The 16,963-nt window shown below is 33.8% G+C and overlaps 1 protein-coding gene across 7 annotated transcripts in view; it reads right to left on the bottom strand.

Moving 5' to 3' along the window:
• CSMD3 (CUB and Sushi multiple domains 3) overlaps positions 1–16,963 on the bottom strand; it is a 1,668,414-nt gene that overhangs the window by 1,190,801 nt on the left and 460,650 nt on the right. For all 7 annotated transcript variants that reach the window (XM_016431868.2, XM_056823169.1, XM_056823168.1 and 4 more), the window contains exon 5: positions 13,068–13,275. In XM_016431868.2, coding sequence (XP_016287354.2) covers positions 13,068–13,275 — 208 coding nt within the window. The remainder of the gene's footprint in view (positions 1–13,067; positions 13,276–16,963) is intronic.

Here is a 16,963-nt window from a genome sequence, read left to right as displayed (position 1 = left end):
GGAAATATGACTAATCCTAACATTTTAGACATAGAAAAAAAACTGAAGCCAGGGCAGTTGTGTTTGACCATATCCAATATTCTTACCATTCCTTTCCTGTACCTCAGTTTACTTTCTTTATAAAATGAGAATAACAATAATACTACAGTGCTAATCATGAAGATCAAATGAGATTCTATATAAATGAGAAATATGAATGTCTGGAAGTGATATCTCAAAACTAAAGCCCTTGTTTAATTCTAATATTTTATAGTTCTCTGCATAAAGATATATTCAATTCAATTCAAGATATCTAACTGGAGGAGGTCAAAAGAATCTTAAGAGATTAAGAATTATTGAAATTGACCCTATAACTTAAATGAAAATCTTCAAGTATAATTCGAACTAAACAGAAATACTCTCATAGAGAAGGCTAGGAGGAAGAACTATTGGGGATCATAATCTGGAACTAGGAAATTCTTGCTTACCTACCCTAGTTCAGAATGACTTGAAAAAGGAAAAGATTGTAAGGGTCCTCTGTCATGAAGATTCACTTTTATTTATTTTTTACTTCCATCGCCTCCCAGAAGCAGGTGAATGTTGTTCTTTTACTTCATGTTTCAGCAATTCCCATCAGGCTCATGTGCTATACAACTGTGAAAGTCACCATGGCACAATAAATTCTGTGTGGCAGAGGAACCTCAGAGCTGGGACAAATTAAATGTACTACAACCTTCATAGAGACAGTGGAGTGGAGTATATATGAGTGCTGAGCTTAAAGTAAATACAGTTCTTGTTCAGATCCTACATCTGACACTTCCTAGGTGTGTAGCTCTGACTGAGTCACTTAATTTTTATGTATCCACAATACCTTTGGGATCATCTATAAGAAGAGGCAGCATGGGGACAGCTTCTAGAGACAAGGGTTCTGGGTTTAAATCTGGTCTTGGAAACTTCCTATCTGTTTGACCTTGGGCAAGTCACTTGATCCCAGTTGCCTAGCTCTTACCCCTGTTTTGCCTTAAAAGTAATACACAACATTGATTCTAAGATGGAAGTTATGGGTTTAAAAGTAAGGCAGCATGGAGTAGTGAGCAGAATGCTGTCTTGGGATGTTGAAAATCCTGAGTTTAAATTATGCCTCAGACCATTTTCAGCTAGATGACCAAAGCAAGTCATTTAGTAGCTCCTTACCTCAGTTTCCTAAACTGTTAAATAAGATAGTTGAATTTACTGCCTTCATAAGGTCTCTTCTACTTTTCAATTTATCATTTAAATCTATGGTCCTATTTTCACCTTTCCTTCTCATCTTAATTTGTCTAGAACTTACTATATCCCAGGTTTATTGCTTCCTTTTGTTCATCTGACTTTTTAATCTAATCAGGTTAAATTTTAGGAGGGTCCATCCAGAAATCTCTTCTGTAAAGACTTAGGAAGACAAATCAAAAATAACTTAGAACAAAAATCTTTGATTTTTATCTTCCAGGAAGAAGCATTATTTAATAGTACTTATTTTACTATTCTTTGTCTTGGTATATTCATTAAGCATTTATGTACCAGGCACTAATGACACAAAGACAAAAAATGAAACCCAGTCTTCAAAATGCTTAGTTTTTTTTCAGAGGAGACAACATAGAAATAAAAATGTAAATATAGAATATATTTTTTAAAACTATGAGTAGGAAAACATGTAATAAACCATATAAGCTATACTGTGCTACATTACAGTGAATAGTTAAATTACTTAGAAGACACATATATGTGGCATCAGTTTTATAAAACTTCCAAGGACTCAAAAGTAAGCAGAAATGGTCTCAGAGAAGCCACAATAGGTGTCATGAACTGTATTTGTGGAAAATACTTTAAGAACCCCTTTAAGCACAATTTGTTCTTATTATTGACACAATTCTGACAAATCTGGTTTTCTGTTTTCCAGAATACTATATTAGAAATAACAGGTAAGAAGCAAGCCTAGAAAAGCAGAGAGCAGAAGGTTAATTTCTAGTCACAATAGTTATGACAATAAAAAGTGACAGATGAGTGTCTAATACCAAAAGGAAAGAAAAGAAACAAAAATCCATAGGTTTTATACACACACACACACACACACACACACACACACACATATATATATATATATATATATATATATATATATCATTTCAAGACATTTAGAAAAGAGTGAAATTCCTAAAGATATCACTATAAATAGCTGAGTAAAATAATAGATTTTTCATATAGTTAACACAGTCATCAAGTATAGATTAAATTATTGTTGGCATGTTCTATTTTAGAATATAGGGAGATGTTTGGGAAATCTGAATGATTTCTAATAAAAAAATGTAATTTAAAATATTTCAGCTCTTAAAAACCTAAGCTTCAAGTTCTAGGAATATCCAATTATGTAGTTATGTAGCACTTCCAATACTTACTCCCTGCCATATTATCCTACTATAATAGATAAATGAATTAAAACAATACAAGTTTTTCATGATCAACCATGTATGTCTTTGCCAAGAATCAGGCTAGCATAACATAATGTCTGATAATTAAACATTAACATTTAATTTTATAGGATGGTAAATTGCAAATGAAAAGAACTTAAAGATAATTTAATCTGCCCCTTAATTCTAGTGATGAGCCAAAAAGAAGTTCACAGAAATGAAAACTTGCCAAAGGTCACACAGGTGGCAGAAGCAGTTTCCCTTTGCAAGGTTGCCTCCGGACTTAAAATCTATTCCCTAGCACTCAGCAAAGTTCCTGGTGCCACATGGAGAAGGTTTAATAAATGCTGGTCATTTCCAGATTGGTCAATTCCACCAAATTTTCCCCATTTATACTCAAGGAGGGAGAGGGTAATTCTGTTGGATGTGCTATCCATTCTTTGGATTAGATAATACCAATTGAGTAAATGAATCTTCACATATCAAATCAATTGCAACTTCAAAAGATTTTCTACTTTCTATTATAAATGGTGAATCCAATATTTTATTCAGCATTTGTCATTTCAGTTATGCAATATCATTAGGAAAGGTTTTTAAAGATATTCTGCTGACAGATAATTATAGTGGTATCTAAAGAACTGACCTCAGAGTCAGGAGGAAAAAACAAAACCAAGTTTAAGTACCATCTCTGACACATACTGGCTGTGTGACCCTGGGCAAGAGAGGTAACCTCTCAATGAGCCAGGGAACAAGACTCAAAACATCACTGAAGTATTGATCCTAATTGGTTGAGGGAATTTCCTCATTAGTAGCTAAACATATTTATGAAATTAAAGGCCTGGTCCAAAACAAACAAACAAATGGAATGTTAGATAGAGAAATGAATGACTAAATAAATAAATAATGGATTGGGTCAACAGGAAAATAAATGATTAAGTAAATCTATCCTCATTATTAGCCAGTGAGATTTCTCTAAGCAGACACTTAAAGAAATTTCACTTTCTCCTTACTATTTGCATCTATTTTATATCACACAGAATGATCTGCCATTCTTCTGTTTTGTAAGCAGAATAAGAGAGAGATTCTAATGTAAATATTTAGCATACCTTTCAAAGAGGCACTAGAACAATTAGAGCCCTCTGAATTTAAAATATGTGTGTATATATATATATATTTTTCTTCTTTTGGAAAACAAAAATATGAAATGTAATTCAAAATACATAGCACATCCTTAGAGAAAACACAGAAAAACAAAGCCTTGTGGGAATAAATATTTGTGATGGAACTGAGTTAAACTGCTTTCTTTTCAGAGTGATAACAACCAGATTATTCTTTACCAAACTTGAGTTTATTTTGAGAAAGTAGCCAGGTGAATAGAGAAGATACCTAATAAGATGCAGAGTAAGTGAAATGAATTTGTGAGGGACTTGAATGACAATAGGTGCTGATAATTTTAATTTTCTTCATTATATCTTGTGGAAGCAGAAAATGAGATAAAGACAAAAGCATGTTATCATTAAACATACAGCCTGTCTTCTATCAGTCTCTCTCATTTAACAGAATATGTGGTATGATCACCAGTCTCATCATTCCTCAGTGCTCCTGACAATTTTTATCATTTGAATATGGGACTTTTTTTTTTTTACAGAAAGGATTTCTATTTCTCTATCAGACTCAAAGTGCAGGGACTAATCATGGACCAAATCCCACTATGATTTATATGTGAAACTTGATCTATACTTTTTCCAATCTGGACCAGATCTTCAGGTGAACTAGTGGTCAATTATTCCCTACAGCATCTCCATAATATTGCTGGAATTAGTGTGAATACTCAATTGGCTTAACCTATTATATGTCGGAAATTTTGAAGATATTTGTCTGTCTCAGTCTTCTGGACAGTAGGGATTCTTAGGGGTTAGATACTTTTAAGAGAGAGAAAGAGAGAGAGCTCAACTTTATCTTCAAATATAAATCCTGAAAACTCAAATGATTGGAGAGTTTCAAAAACATTTACCTTTAAATATTATAAAAATAAAAATACAATTATATATATTTAACTGTATATCAAAGGCATTTTTTTCCTCAGCACTTGAATTTATTGGAGTGGTAACTGATATGGAATTTGCCTGACAACTCTTATAAGGCATTCAGTTTGATTAATTTAATACCTGCTAATAAACAATCATTTAATAAGTATCTATTATATGCAGGGCATAGTGCTAGGCACTGGGTATACACACAAAAAAATATATAGTCTCTGTTCAAGGAGCTTACATCCTAAAGGGAGACAAAAAGTACTTAAGAAGCTATAGATAATAAAAAATAAATAAAAATTAAATAGTAAGTAGATAAATATGAAGATGTTAGAGAGCAAAGTCATTAACAGTTGTGGGGATAAGTAAAAGCTTTATGTAGAGGGTAGAACTTAAAAAGAAGAGTGGAATTCTATGAGGCAGATGTGAAGAGAGGGAAGATTGATATGGAAGATTGAGTATTGTGGTATGAAAAAGAAAGACCAGAATGGATGGAATTGTAGAATACAGGATGGGGAGGAACATTCAAAGAGACCAGATTTTGAAGGACTTTAAAATCTTACTTGAGGAATCTATATTTTATCAATAATAACAGGAAGCATTGAATTGGTTGAGCAGAGGAATGATATGATCAGATTCCCAAATTTAGAAAATCATTCTAGTAGCCATGTGAAGGACAGATTAGAACAGGAATTACTGAGGCAAGGATCCCAATGAGGATGCTGTTGGAATAATTTAGGTAAGAGGTAATGATGGGATGGAGGTAAGGCAGAGAATATATGACTAGAGAGGAAAATGTGATCTCATAGGAAATTGGAGAAGGGAGAAACAAGATTTGACATCCGATTAAATCTATGGGATGAGAATGAATCACGGATAATAGTGGCTTCATCTACCTAGGATACTCAAAGATTGCTGATGTATTTTGCAAAAAAGGGTAGTATGAAAGAAGTTTGAAGGAAAAGATAATGCTCAGTTTTAGACAGATTAAGATTAAAATATGTCTCAGGATATCACATCTGATAAGTCCAATAGGTTGTTGTTGATGTGGAGTTGAAATGATGAGGAGAGATGGAGATCTGATCAAGATCTGATTTTCAGTTCTATTTCTTTATGTAATCTGCTAGGCTGATTCTACTTTTCATAGTTGTTCGGGACGGGGGGAGGTTGGTTGAGGAAGAAGAGTAGAGAGTGAGAATGTAGCGGTAAGATATTACTCAGATAATATCAAGACCTGAAGCTGCAAAAATTGCAACAGCAGCCTGTTGTGTTAAAATGCTGGCTTTTAGAAAGGAGATGGAGGCAAGATGGTGAATTAGATGCAACCCAGCTGAACTCTCAATAGTCCCTTCCAAACAATTTTAAAATAACACCTCAAGTAAAATTTTAGAGTGGCAGAGCCAACAAAAAGTCAGGGTGAGACATTTTTTCCAACCTAAGAAAACTTAAGGGGTTGGCAAAGTTTTTGACACCAGGGTGAAAGCCTAGCCAGAGCTCACACAGGAAGCAGCAGCAGCTTCAGAAGCTCTTGGCCCAGAGATGGCAGCCAGGAGTTTGGACAACTGGTCAAAAAAAATTACAGAAGACATTTTGAAGGCGCTGGGTATGGCTGGCAACTTTATTGCCCATATGACCTTCTGAGTTGTAGTTCCAGGTTGCAGTTCCAGGGTGAAAAGGAATGCTGGGTGTCAGTCACAAGAGAGTAGGGGTCCTGGCCACAATGCATACTAGCATCTCTATGTAATTTATAAACTCAGAGGATTTTATATTGTCACTTATTCAGAGTCACACAGCCATTATGTGTCAGCAGCAGTTTTGAACTCAAGTCTTCTTAAGTCTTTGGGCAGATTTCTATATGCCATGCCATATCATCCATGGTAGCACAGTACCAAGCATTATCATACAGAAAATAACACAGGTAGATAGGTACATCTTAAGTGGTTATAATGCCAGGAACATTTTTTTCTTTAAAGAAAAATCTGTTGTATCATGAGATTGCAAGATGAAAGGGATTATCTTATTTTATAAGAAAAAATAAAGTTCAGAGAAGTATATTAACCAAATTCACACAGAAAACCAGTATCAGATATTGGATTTAAATTTGAGTGTTTTATCTCCAAATCTAGTACTTTCTGTATTTCATCCTGCTGTCTAAATTGGATTTATTAGTTCTTTTTGAAAGAGGAAATAATGTAAGACAGTATAATAGAAGGCTTGCCTTAAAGTCAGCAAGATCTACACTCATGGCCTTATTCAGAGTCACTAGCTTCAAGGTCCTCATATGTAAAATGGGAATAATAACACCTTCTTAAAGGAAATCATGGGAATCAATAAGATAATATATGTGAAGCACTTCACAAATTTAAAACACTATAGAAATGTTTAGCAAATATTGTTGTCAAGGTCTGCCCTAAATATGATGCCTAGAATTGAACAAATTACTGAATATATTATCAGATCAGTATAAAATATGTCAGAAGAAAATCAGAGAATAGTTTGCTTATAACTCACAATTATATATATATATATATATATATATATATATATATAGAGAGAGAGAGAGAGAGAGAGAGAGAAAGAGAGAGAAAGAGAGAGCCCCCAGTAATGAGAATAGGCCCCAATAAAATCAGAGCCATCTGTTAGCTAGAGCCAAGCATGTATGATCTCACCCAAAGCACCTGATAAGTTCGTGGCTGTTTCTGGTTTGTTCTACCCAATGAAGCAAACATTTCCTTGAGAAACTTTGTTAGATAGTTACACACTGACATAGTAAATTATTATCCTATAGAAATTCTTATTGAGAATCAATGAAGTAATTCATATCCATTATCCTTCTTTGTAAATTGTTATTTATCATTGTTTCTGTATGAACCTTACCTAATCCTTTTACCTATGTCATTTACCCTATAAATTGTAGAGCCAAACCCATTAAACATTGTCACCACTCTAAGAGATTGTCTGCATGCAATGTCTGCAATGTCAGATACTGCATTAGTCAGTATCAACCCTTCAGTAATCCCAAGACACATTCCTCCCACCCTGGTTTTGGCAACTTGGGAGCAGTTTCCAGAGCTGGCATGTGGCATATATACCCATATAAGCTTGGAAAGAGTACTCAAACTTTCTCAGCTAACTCATATTTAGGACCTTGTTTGATGCAGTTCTACTTAGAAAAGTAATGAATTGGGGTCAAAGTCAAGATGGTAGTGTAGAGGCAATAACTTATCCGAATTCTCTCCACATTATAGTTAAAACGATTTTAAAATAATGCATCAAATCAAATTCTGGAGCAGCTAGCCAACAAAAATTGAGGGGATAAATTTTTCAGGCCTAAGACAACTAAGGAAGTCAGCAGGAAAGATCTATTGACAGCAGGCTGTGGGCTGTGACAGTAACAGCAGGAGCTTCAGAAATTCTCAGTCCAGAAATAATTAAAGGGTGGGACAATTGGCCAGAAAGAGATTAAAAGGAACCCTGAGCTGACATGGAGTACAAGATGTGATGCTATTTGGAGACTTCATTGTCTAAACACAATTCTGGGTCACATTTCCAGGGTTGAGGGAAGAACTTTTAGTCACAAGTAGCAGGGGCCTTGGATTAAATATAAAGTTTAAATTCAAGAAATAGACCCGAAAATTATCAAACAAATAAACAAACAAACCCTGATGATAGAAATATGCTTTTGTAGCAGAGAAGATCAAGACAATTTCTACAAAAGACAACAACATGAAAGCAGTCACATATAAAGCATAAAAAATACCAATTAAACATAAGACCAACAAGAATTCCTGAAAGAATCAAAGAAAATATGAGTGGTCAAGAAAATATTAGGAAAAGAAATTCCTTGCAAAGCAGAATTGGTCAAATGGAAAAAAAAGATACAAAACCTCAATGAAGAAAATAGGGAAGTAAGAAAGGCAGAGGATGAGAGAAAGGAGGGATTGTAAAAGGGAGAGTATATTAAGGGAAGTAGTGGTCAGAAGTGAAAAAAAAACTTTTGCTAAAGGACTAGATAAAAATAGAAAGAGAAGGATAAACAGAAGGAAATAGGATGGAGGAAATATATAGTTACTAATCATAACTGTGAATGTGAATGGGATGAGCTTACCCACAAAACAGAAGTAGATAAAGGAATATATTAGAAAACAAAATCAAACAATATGTTGTTTTATATTAAGAGACACAAATAAAACAGAAAGACACACAGAGTTAAAATAAAGTAATGAAATAAAATTTAACATGCTTTAGGTGCAATTAAAAGGCTCAAACAAAGCAAAAAAAAATTATACCTAATTAAAAGTGATAATCACAGAAACAACATTTTGCTGAAAGGTACCATAGAACATTATTTAATATCCACATTTTTATAGCAAGTTGCTCTAGTAGAAACTTATTTTTCAAAGTTTCAAATTTATAAAAATAACAACTATTCCTTAATTAATAAATAATCAAAGAAGATACCCAGGTATTTTTCAGAAGACGAAATCAAATTTACCTTAAGTCTTATGCAAAAATATTTTAAATAATGATTGGTTAGAGAAATGTGAATCAATTCAGAGGTTCCACCTCACTTCTTTCAATGGCTAACATGACATAAAAGAAAATTGACAAAAGATAAAGATGTGGAAGAAGGGACCCTAATACAATGTTGATTGAATTGCAAACTGTTCTAATTTTTCTGGAGGACAACTCAGAATTCTACCTAAATAAGTATAAAATCAGGCATTTTCTTTAACTCAACAATACTACTACTGTTTATATTCCAAAGAGATCAAAGGAAAAGGAAAAGGACCTATGTTTACAAAAATATTTTAGCAACTCTTTTGGTGATGGCAAAGAATTAGAAACTGAGGGGATGTCCATCAATTAGGGAATAGCTGAACAAATTATGGTATATGATAGAATACTGTTGTGATATAAGAAATGAGTTAGGGGATGATTTCATAAAAACCCAGGAAGACAAATGAATTGATGAAGAGTGGAGTGATCTGATCCAGGTGATCATTATACATGATAACAACAAAGTGATCATGATGAAATTTGAAAGACTTAGCTACTTTGATCAATACAATTCCAAAGCCCACATGATGGATAGATAACATTCAGAGAGAGATGATTAACTGACAGCATACTGAAGTATATATTTTTTCACTCTGACATAGTAATGTGGAAATAGGTTTTCTTTATAGGTAGGAGAGAAGCTGGAGGGAGAAAGAAGATTTGAAAATAAAATTTTAAAATATACTAAAAATAAATAATAATTTTGAGAAACAATCATAAGATAAATAATGAGAAAGCATACAAATTAAGCATAACAAAAATGAAAATAAAATAGAAAATGCATTAAAAAGTAAAAAGAAAAAAGAAAAATAGTTAATGGAGTTGAAAATTATATTCTAGTATATTCAGGAAGCCCAAACTAAATCATTATTTTCCCAGGAGTAAAAAAAAAAGTCTGGGTAAGAAGGAACCTTTAGATTCAAAACAGATATAATTCAACTAGGTCCATTGAGACATTTATATTGAGTAGGTGGTATTGGTCATAAAAAGTTACTTCATGGGTTTTTTTTCTTCTATTCAAGGTAATAGTCCTAGAGCTTAACAATTATTTTCTATTTTAATAATGTTTTGCCAATTTACATGTTCTGGATAGATAAGTGGATTGAGAGCCAGGCCTAGAGATAGGATGTCCTGGGTTCAAATCTGACCTCAGATACTTCTCAGCTGTGTGACGCTGAGCAAGTCACTTAACCCCCATTGCCTAGCCGTTACCACTCTTCTGCCTTGGAACCAATATACAGTATTGATTCTAAGATGGAAGGTAAGGGTTTTAAAAAATAAAAAAGAAGTAACATGCAGGAGAGAATCAAATACTTGGCTTAGTGTCAGTAAAACCAGAGTTCAAACTCTGCCTCTGATACTTAGCTCACTATGGGAACATATACAGTCCAGGTAACCTCCATCAACCTCAGGAAACTCCAAAGGTTTCATCTTTGAAGTCACATAAAGATTAAGTAATCCCAATTTAAGATATCCTAACAGAGTAACTTCCTACTTTCTAAGTTATATATGCTTTTGAAATCATATCTCTTTCTCATGTTTATATATTTTTATTTATTTATTGTTAAGTGGTAAGATACATATATATATAAACATATTTATATCCCTTGTTTGCATTAAATATAGGAAACTTACTTTAGACTAGGCAATGCTGGTAGGAGGAATTCAAACTCAAATACTGTTCCAAAGAGACATAAAAAAATTGAGAGTAAATCTACCTTAAAAAAAAAATCTTGATTTTGTGAATCTCTTTTCCCCAGCATAGAATGGTATTTTTTTCTTAAACCACTGCATCAATCTATTCAACAAAAGTGATTGACATTCCAGGAAGAATGTTCCCTAAAATTGTTCCTCTAAACTGGCAATTATTCAATTAGCATTTTAATGTGTTATTTTATTTAATGGTTCATTAATATATTAATATAAATGACTCAGCACATGTAATGAGCAATAAGTCATTTAATGATATTCAAAGAAAATGATGGTTGAGTGGAGAGGGGAATCTTGTTACCATTTTGGTCTATAATTTCCATATCAACTTTAGTTCAGAATAAAGAGAGTAAGAATGAAGAAGTTAACATTTTATCTTAGTATGATTATTAAAAAAATTTTTAAAAGAAAGGATGTATTTAATACCATATTACCATTCAAATCCATCTACTGAATAACTTGAACAAAATTTCCATTCAGTAGCAATACAAAGTAATTGCCATGGAGATGCAGATATTTCTCTAATTCATAGCTAGGTAACTTTTATTACCACCATCACTGTCATTGTCAACACCACCAGATATGTTTATGTGAAATATTGACTAGGACAGAATGGATCTTGGTGACAGGATCATAGAGTATCCAAAGGGAAGTGAGACCAGAAATAGCAGCTGAGGCATATTAGTGAAGATTTTTAAAACCAAAACAGATGGTCAGAATTGTGTTTAAGTAAAATTACTTTTTTGGCAGCAGAATGGAAGATAAGTTGGGGTGAAGAGAGAAGGGAGTGAGAGAGAGAAGTTAAAACTGCTGTAGAAATCAAAGCAAAAGGTGATGAGGGCCTGAATTAAGATGGATTTGTGAGTAGCCAGATGGGGTTGGATGGAAGACATTCTGTAGACAGAAATATCAAGATTTCACAGCTGATTCGTTATGTGGAATGAGAAGTCTAAAATATTGATTAAGACACTTGGGTTACAAATATGCGAAGCTGACAAACATATGGTTCTATGAACAAAAATAAGTGTTTGGTATGGAGATGGCATGGACGAAAATGAATTGCACTAGAAATGTTCAAGATTGGACCAGAAACCATATGAAATGCTTCCAATTTAGAGCTATTTCAGCATCAGATACTGCAGTAAAAATCTCTCCATTGACTTGCTTCAGTAGAAAATCCAGTATGGTTGTTCATTAATTATATCAGCCAAAATAGTCATCTAAAGCAATCATTCATGATTTTAATCATTAATTACAAACATGTTTAATGATTATTGATGGCTTTAATTAAATTATATGATAAAAGTTGCAACCCAAAATAACATGTAGGACAGATTTTTCTAAAATAGTCAATCCAGAATATCAATTAAAGGGAAAGAAAGTAATTTTTAGGCATTCAGCTAGCATTTAAAATGTTCAAGGAAACATAAAGAAAAAGCATATATGTGTGTGTTCAAGGAAACATAATGAAAAAGCATATGTGTGTGTGTGTGTATTTGTAAGTTTCCAACTATATCTTCAAAGGAATAAAATAGTTACAGACAATGAGTAAATTATTGCATTACTAGGGAATCATGTTATGCCAATATCCAAATTATTAGTAAGCTAGTATAACAAAAGGTACACAACTGTCGATTTTTATTTGTAATACAAGATATCCTCAAATTGATGAAAGAAAAAATGTCTCAGGACAACTGTGATCCTATTCTGAGTCTATAAAACAAATAATTTCACTTTTCTTCTATGACATTTGATTTTACCTTGTGGTCAGTCAATAAATATCTATTACGTATCTACTACATGCTAGAAATTATGCTAAGCTCTAGGGATAAATAAAGAGGCAAAAACAGTCCTTGCTCTCAAAGAACTTACAATCTAATTTCATGAAGTATATGTCTATATAGACTCCTTAGTACAAAAGAGTTTTTAGTATAAGTCTAGAAGGAACATTTGTACAGAGTTGTCTGCTGTGGTGGGTTATCTTACTTCCAAAAAGAAAGGACTAACATTGATGAATAAAAGCATAGATCATAAACGGAATTATGCTAAATATTCCTGTTAAGCGCATATAATTTCAGTTTCATTAAGTAAAGGAATACCAGTAGAAAGGCACATTTTTTCTTTCTCATATTCCTCAGAGGAATGAAGCCACTTTTAGACCTCACCCACATTCATGTTCTCTACCAGTGATCATTAACAAGGTTTCTGGAGTCATGTGAGATAAAAACTTGGATTTTTTATAGAGTCTTTACAACTCATCAGTACTGCGTACTCACATTCTATTCCCATTGGTGATCCTACTTATACTTTATATGTCTACCAATTGACAACATTTACTTACCATATTGTTGGGGGCTCAGAACCTTCTATTTCCAAGTAATCATATTTCTCTTCCATTTGAAAATCTGTAAATATTAGTGAAATGGTGTCCCCAGGTTCGGCTACAATTGTCCATGTGCAATCAGCATTGTTATGATATTCATTAGGAAAGCTAGGGCTGGAAATTATGCCACTGGATCCTCTCATTGTGCCTCCACAGGCATCTTCAGCTGTCAAAAACAACAGAAAGATGTTTGCTTAGAGGTTCATTATATTAAGCACAATCAAATTATTAAACTTTTTAGATGAATGATCCAAAGGCTGGGAAGTCAAGAGGTTCTTCAGTAGTACAATTATAGGAAAGGTGAAATGTAATGTGTCATTCATAAGAATTTTGAGAAAACAGTATAAAACAAATCCTAGGTATGTAGGTAATTGTATAGTCATTTTTTGTTAGCCATGGAAATGAATAAAGGTGAGAGACCTAAAAGAAATCAGTCCATACATAAAAAGAAACCAGAGAACAGATCTAAATAGATCCTTTTTCTAAAGGCCTATATTCATTTGTTTTGGAAGAGAGAGACATTTTAGAAACATTTATATACTGCCAATTCTATCCAACAAGCATTTGAAAATAGCTAGCATTTATATGGAACTTAAAAATTTGAAAGACATTTTACAAATATTATCTCATTTTATTCTTACCACACACAAGGAGGTGGGTGCTCTTATTATTTACATTCTACTGTTGCTCTAAATGAAGGAGACCAAGATTAAATGACTTCTTAGAATCACTCAAGTGTCTGAAGTGGAATTCAAACCCAAGTTCTGACTGAAGATTGTGAATCTTAAAAACTACTCAGACTGTACTTTAGAAGATTTGATTTAGCTATTTCCTTATTGTAAAAATGGAGATACTTGGTCTAACAAGAATCAGGAATGTCTTGGGAACTTTAAATTACTCCACCCATACTTAGATATACTTTAGGGGAAGATAAAGTTGTAAACTCCTGATTGAACAATGAACGTACTTAACTCATACCTTATAGTGAAGCTAGAATCTTAAGCTAGGTCTAATTTTAGATCTAATACAAAAAGGTACCTGTAAAAGTTAAATTAATCACAAAAAAGTCAAGTAACTAACAAAAGGCAAGCTTAAGAAAGAAGTGTGAAGTACCTCAGAAGATATAATCTAACCAGAGAAGGTGAGAACTAAAGAGTGGGCCGTCCTGGAAAAAAGCATCTACTGTAATTGGTAGACATAAAAATTTAGGGGAGGTGACATAAGAGAAAATTCTCTTTAAAAGAAGGCTAAAAGTCAGTTCAAGAGATTATTCTGAACTCAGTTCAGGAGATTGAGTTCAGTGGAGGACTGGAACCCAGCTTGGAGACCAACTTGTGGTGAGTGAGAAGACTGACTCCCTTATCCTTAGGCTTAGGGAGGCCACTTTGTGCAAAGCCTTTAACTACTGCCTCTCTGTCTCTCTCTCTTTGTCTCTCTCTCTCTCACTCCTACCCCCTCTCTCTGTTTCTGTCTCTGTTTCTGTCTCTCTGTCTCTCTCTCTGTCTCTCTGTCTCTCTATCTCTCTCTCTCTTTTCCTTAATTCCTTCTCTCTATATTAATTAAAATCTCCATAATTCCCAGCTGGCTTGAATATTTTATTATTTGGGAATTTTCCCTGGCAACCAATCATTTAGATTTAAGTCAAAACACTAAAATCATTTTACAAGGTATAGTGCCCTATAAATGGTTCTGATTTTTACATAATTTAATAAGTGCTTACTTTGTGTAAAACATCATGCAAAGCACTTTAAATAGGACAAAAGTGAAACAGTGTTCACACTTAAGAAGCTTATACTCTTTTTGGAAAAGCAATCCAACACAGTGTCTAAAACCCTGTCTTTAGAATGAGGAAGAGCTGAGTTCAAAATCTGCATCAGTCACTAACAAGTTTTAAACCCTTAGGAAAGTTATAGCTTTTTTAGCCTCCTTCCTCGTCTGTTAACTGGGGTTAACATAAGAGTGATCACTTCAAAGACTAGTGAGGAAAACATGTATATGTATGTATATATTTATGCAAACCTCACAGTGCTAAATAAATGTTAGCTAATATTTCTACTATCATCCTATTAGTTTTTATTATTAGTGGAATATCCTATCTTATTATTGATTCAAAATTAGACCTTGATATTCATCTAGCACAGAGGTGTCAAACAGGCAGCCCACCTGGCCCCACTACAGTTGGCAAAATTCTCAAGTTCAGTTCTAAGAGCATTGAAATATAATCCATAAATATTTAATAAGATAAATAATAATACATTAGAATTCAGATAATTTTAATGTGTGATTTTTAAATTATATATGGTTTATTGATTTGATTTCTATTTGAGTTTGACACCCCTGATCTATTCTAATCCTTGCATTTTATAGATAAGGAAACAAACACAGTCCAAGTGACTTTCAAAGATCACATATGTATTAATGAGCAAGGGCATGATTTGAATTCAGTTTCTCTGACTCCAGCATAATTTCTACTTTTTAACTGTATAAAACTGCCTCTAAGTGTACACATAGATGTGTTCTCAATCATCCACTCTATTTCAAATCTTCAACTTCTCACCATCTTTTGGTGCCTTCTTTAGGCCCTTAAAGATATTTAAATTTCCTACATATTCAAAAAAATAAAACCAAATTAGACCCTACCGTCTCCTTAAAATATAATTCTAAATCTTTTTGAAATCTTTCAAAATTTCAGTCCATTTGACACACTCATAGACAGATGTGATGATGTAACAACTCTTTTAATTAGTCATCTTCAATGACATTCGACTGCTATTCAATTGTATCTGACCATTCATGATTGGGCATGAAATTTTGTTGGCAAAGATACTGGAGTGATTTGACATCTTCTTCTCCAGTGGATTAAGGCAAACAGAGGTTAAGTGACTTGGCCAAGATCACATAGTTAGTGTAAAAATGGAGATTTGAACCCCAGACTTCAATTCCCAGAAGTCCTTGGTAGTTCCCAGAATTCCCAAAAATCCCACTTGAGATACCCACCTGGGCTGAGAACAAAATGGGTATTTAAACTGACTCTACTGCCTACGGCTCTCCCTGCTTCCTCTCCAAGCACACGAGTCTCTCAAGATGTAGAGTAAGTGAAATTGAATGGATTTTCAGCCCTCCTAGGCACATGCTATCTCATTTTGTATTTTCTTTGTTTCTTAATCTTTAATAAACCTCATAAAATATAATACTTTTAGCAGAGAAACTAATTTTAATTGTTACAGTTATGGTGAACCATGTTGGTTGTGATGAAATACCCTCAATTTTCTTAAATTTCCTAAATCTTTACTAAGTTCAGCTTTTAATAGATAGTGCCTAGATAGTGATTTTTAAAGCCAAGTTCCTCCAAGAATTTTCAGAAAAGCCTCTTGATCTGGACCTGTTTGATTCAAATCACTCCTCCTCCGGCTGCAGCTCCTGGTCTCTCTCTCACTTACCTGGTCCCAGTATCTGGACCTGTTTGACCAAGATCTCGATCACCTGGTGACCTGCCTGCCCAGCCCCAGCTAACTCTAGCCTCGGAGCAGATTGCTCATTGGCCCAGGCTCAGGACTCACTTTTACAGGCTGGTAAAAACAGGGATGATTTTTCCTTAGGCTATGATTAGCCTCCACATGGACGGGGGACAGGGAATCATATGGGGGGGGGGGCGGAAGAGGAGAAGGAAGAGACTTTTGAACTAAAAGCATGGCTACTTTAAGAGGATATCTTTTGACTGTATTGATTCTTTCACTTAGCTCACCTGGGAGACAGGGGAAAAATTCAGCTCCCTGCAACACTTTAGCCAAATTTGAGATTCCTCACCATGGGGAGGCAACTCAGTGGCTCAGTGGATTGAAAGCCAGGCCTAG

The sequence above is a fragment of the Monodelphis domestica genome, chromosome 3 (assembly GCF_027887165.1).
Source record: "Monodelphis domestica isolate mMonDom1 chromosome 3, mMonDom1.pri, whole genome shotgun sequence".
NCBI lineage: Eukaryota > Metazoa > Chordata > Mammalia > Didelphimorphia > Didelphidae > Monodelphis > Monodelphis domestica.
The sequence above is the reverse complement of the archived record's forward strand: the minus strand, read 5'-3'. Positions and strand labels throughout refer to the sequence as shown.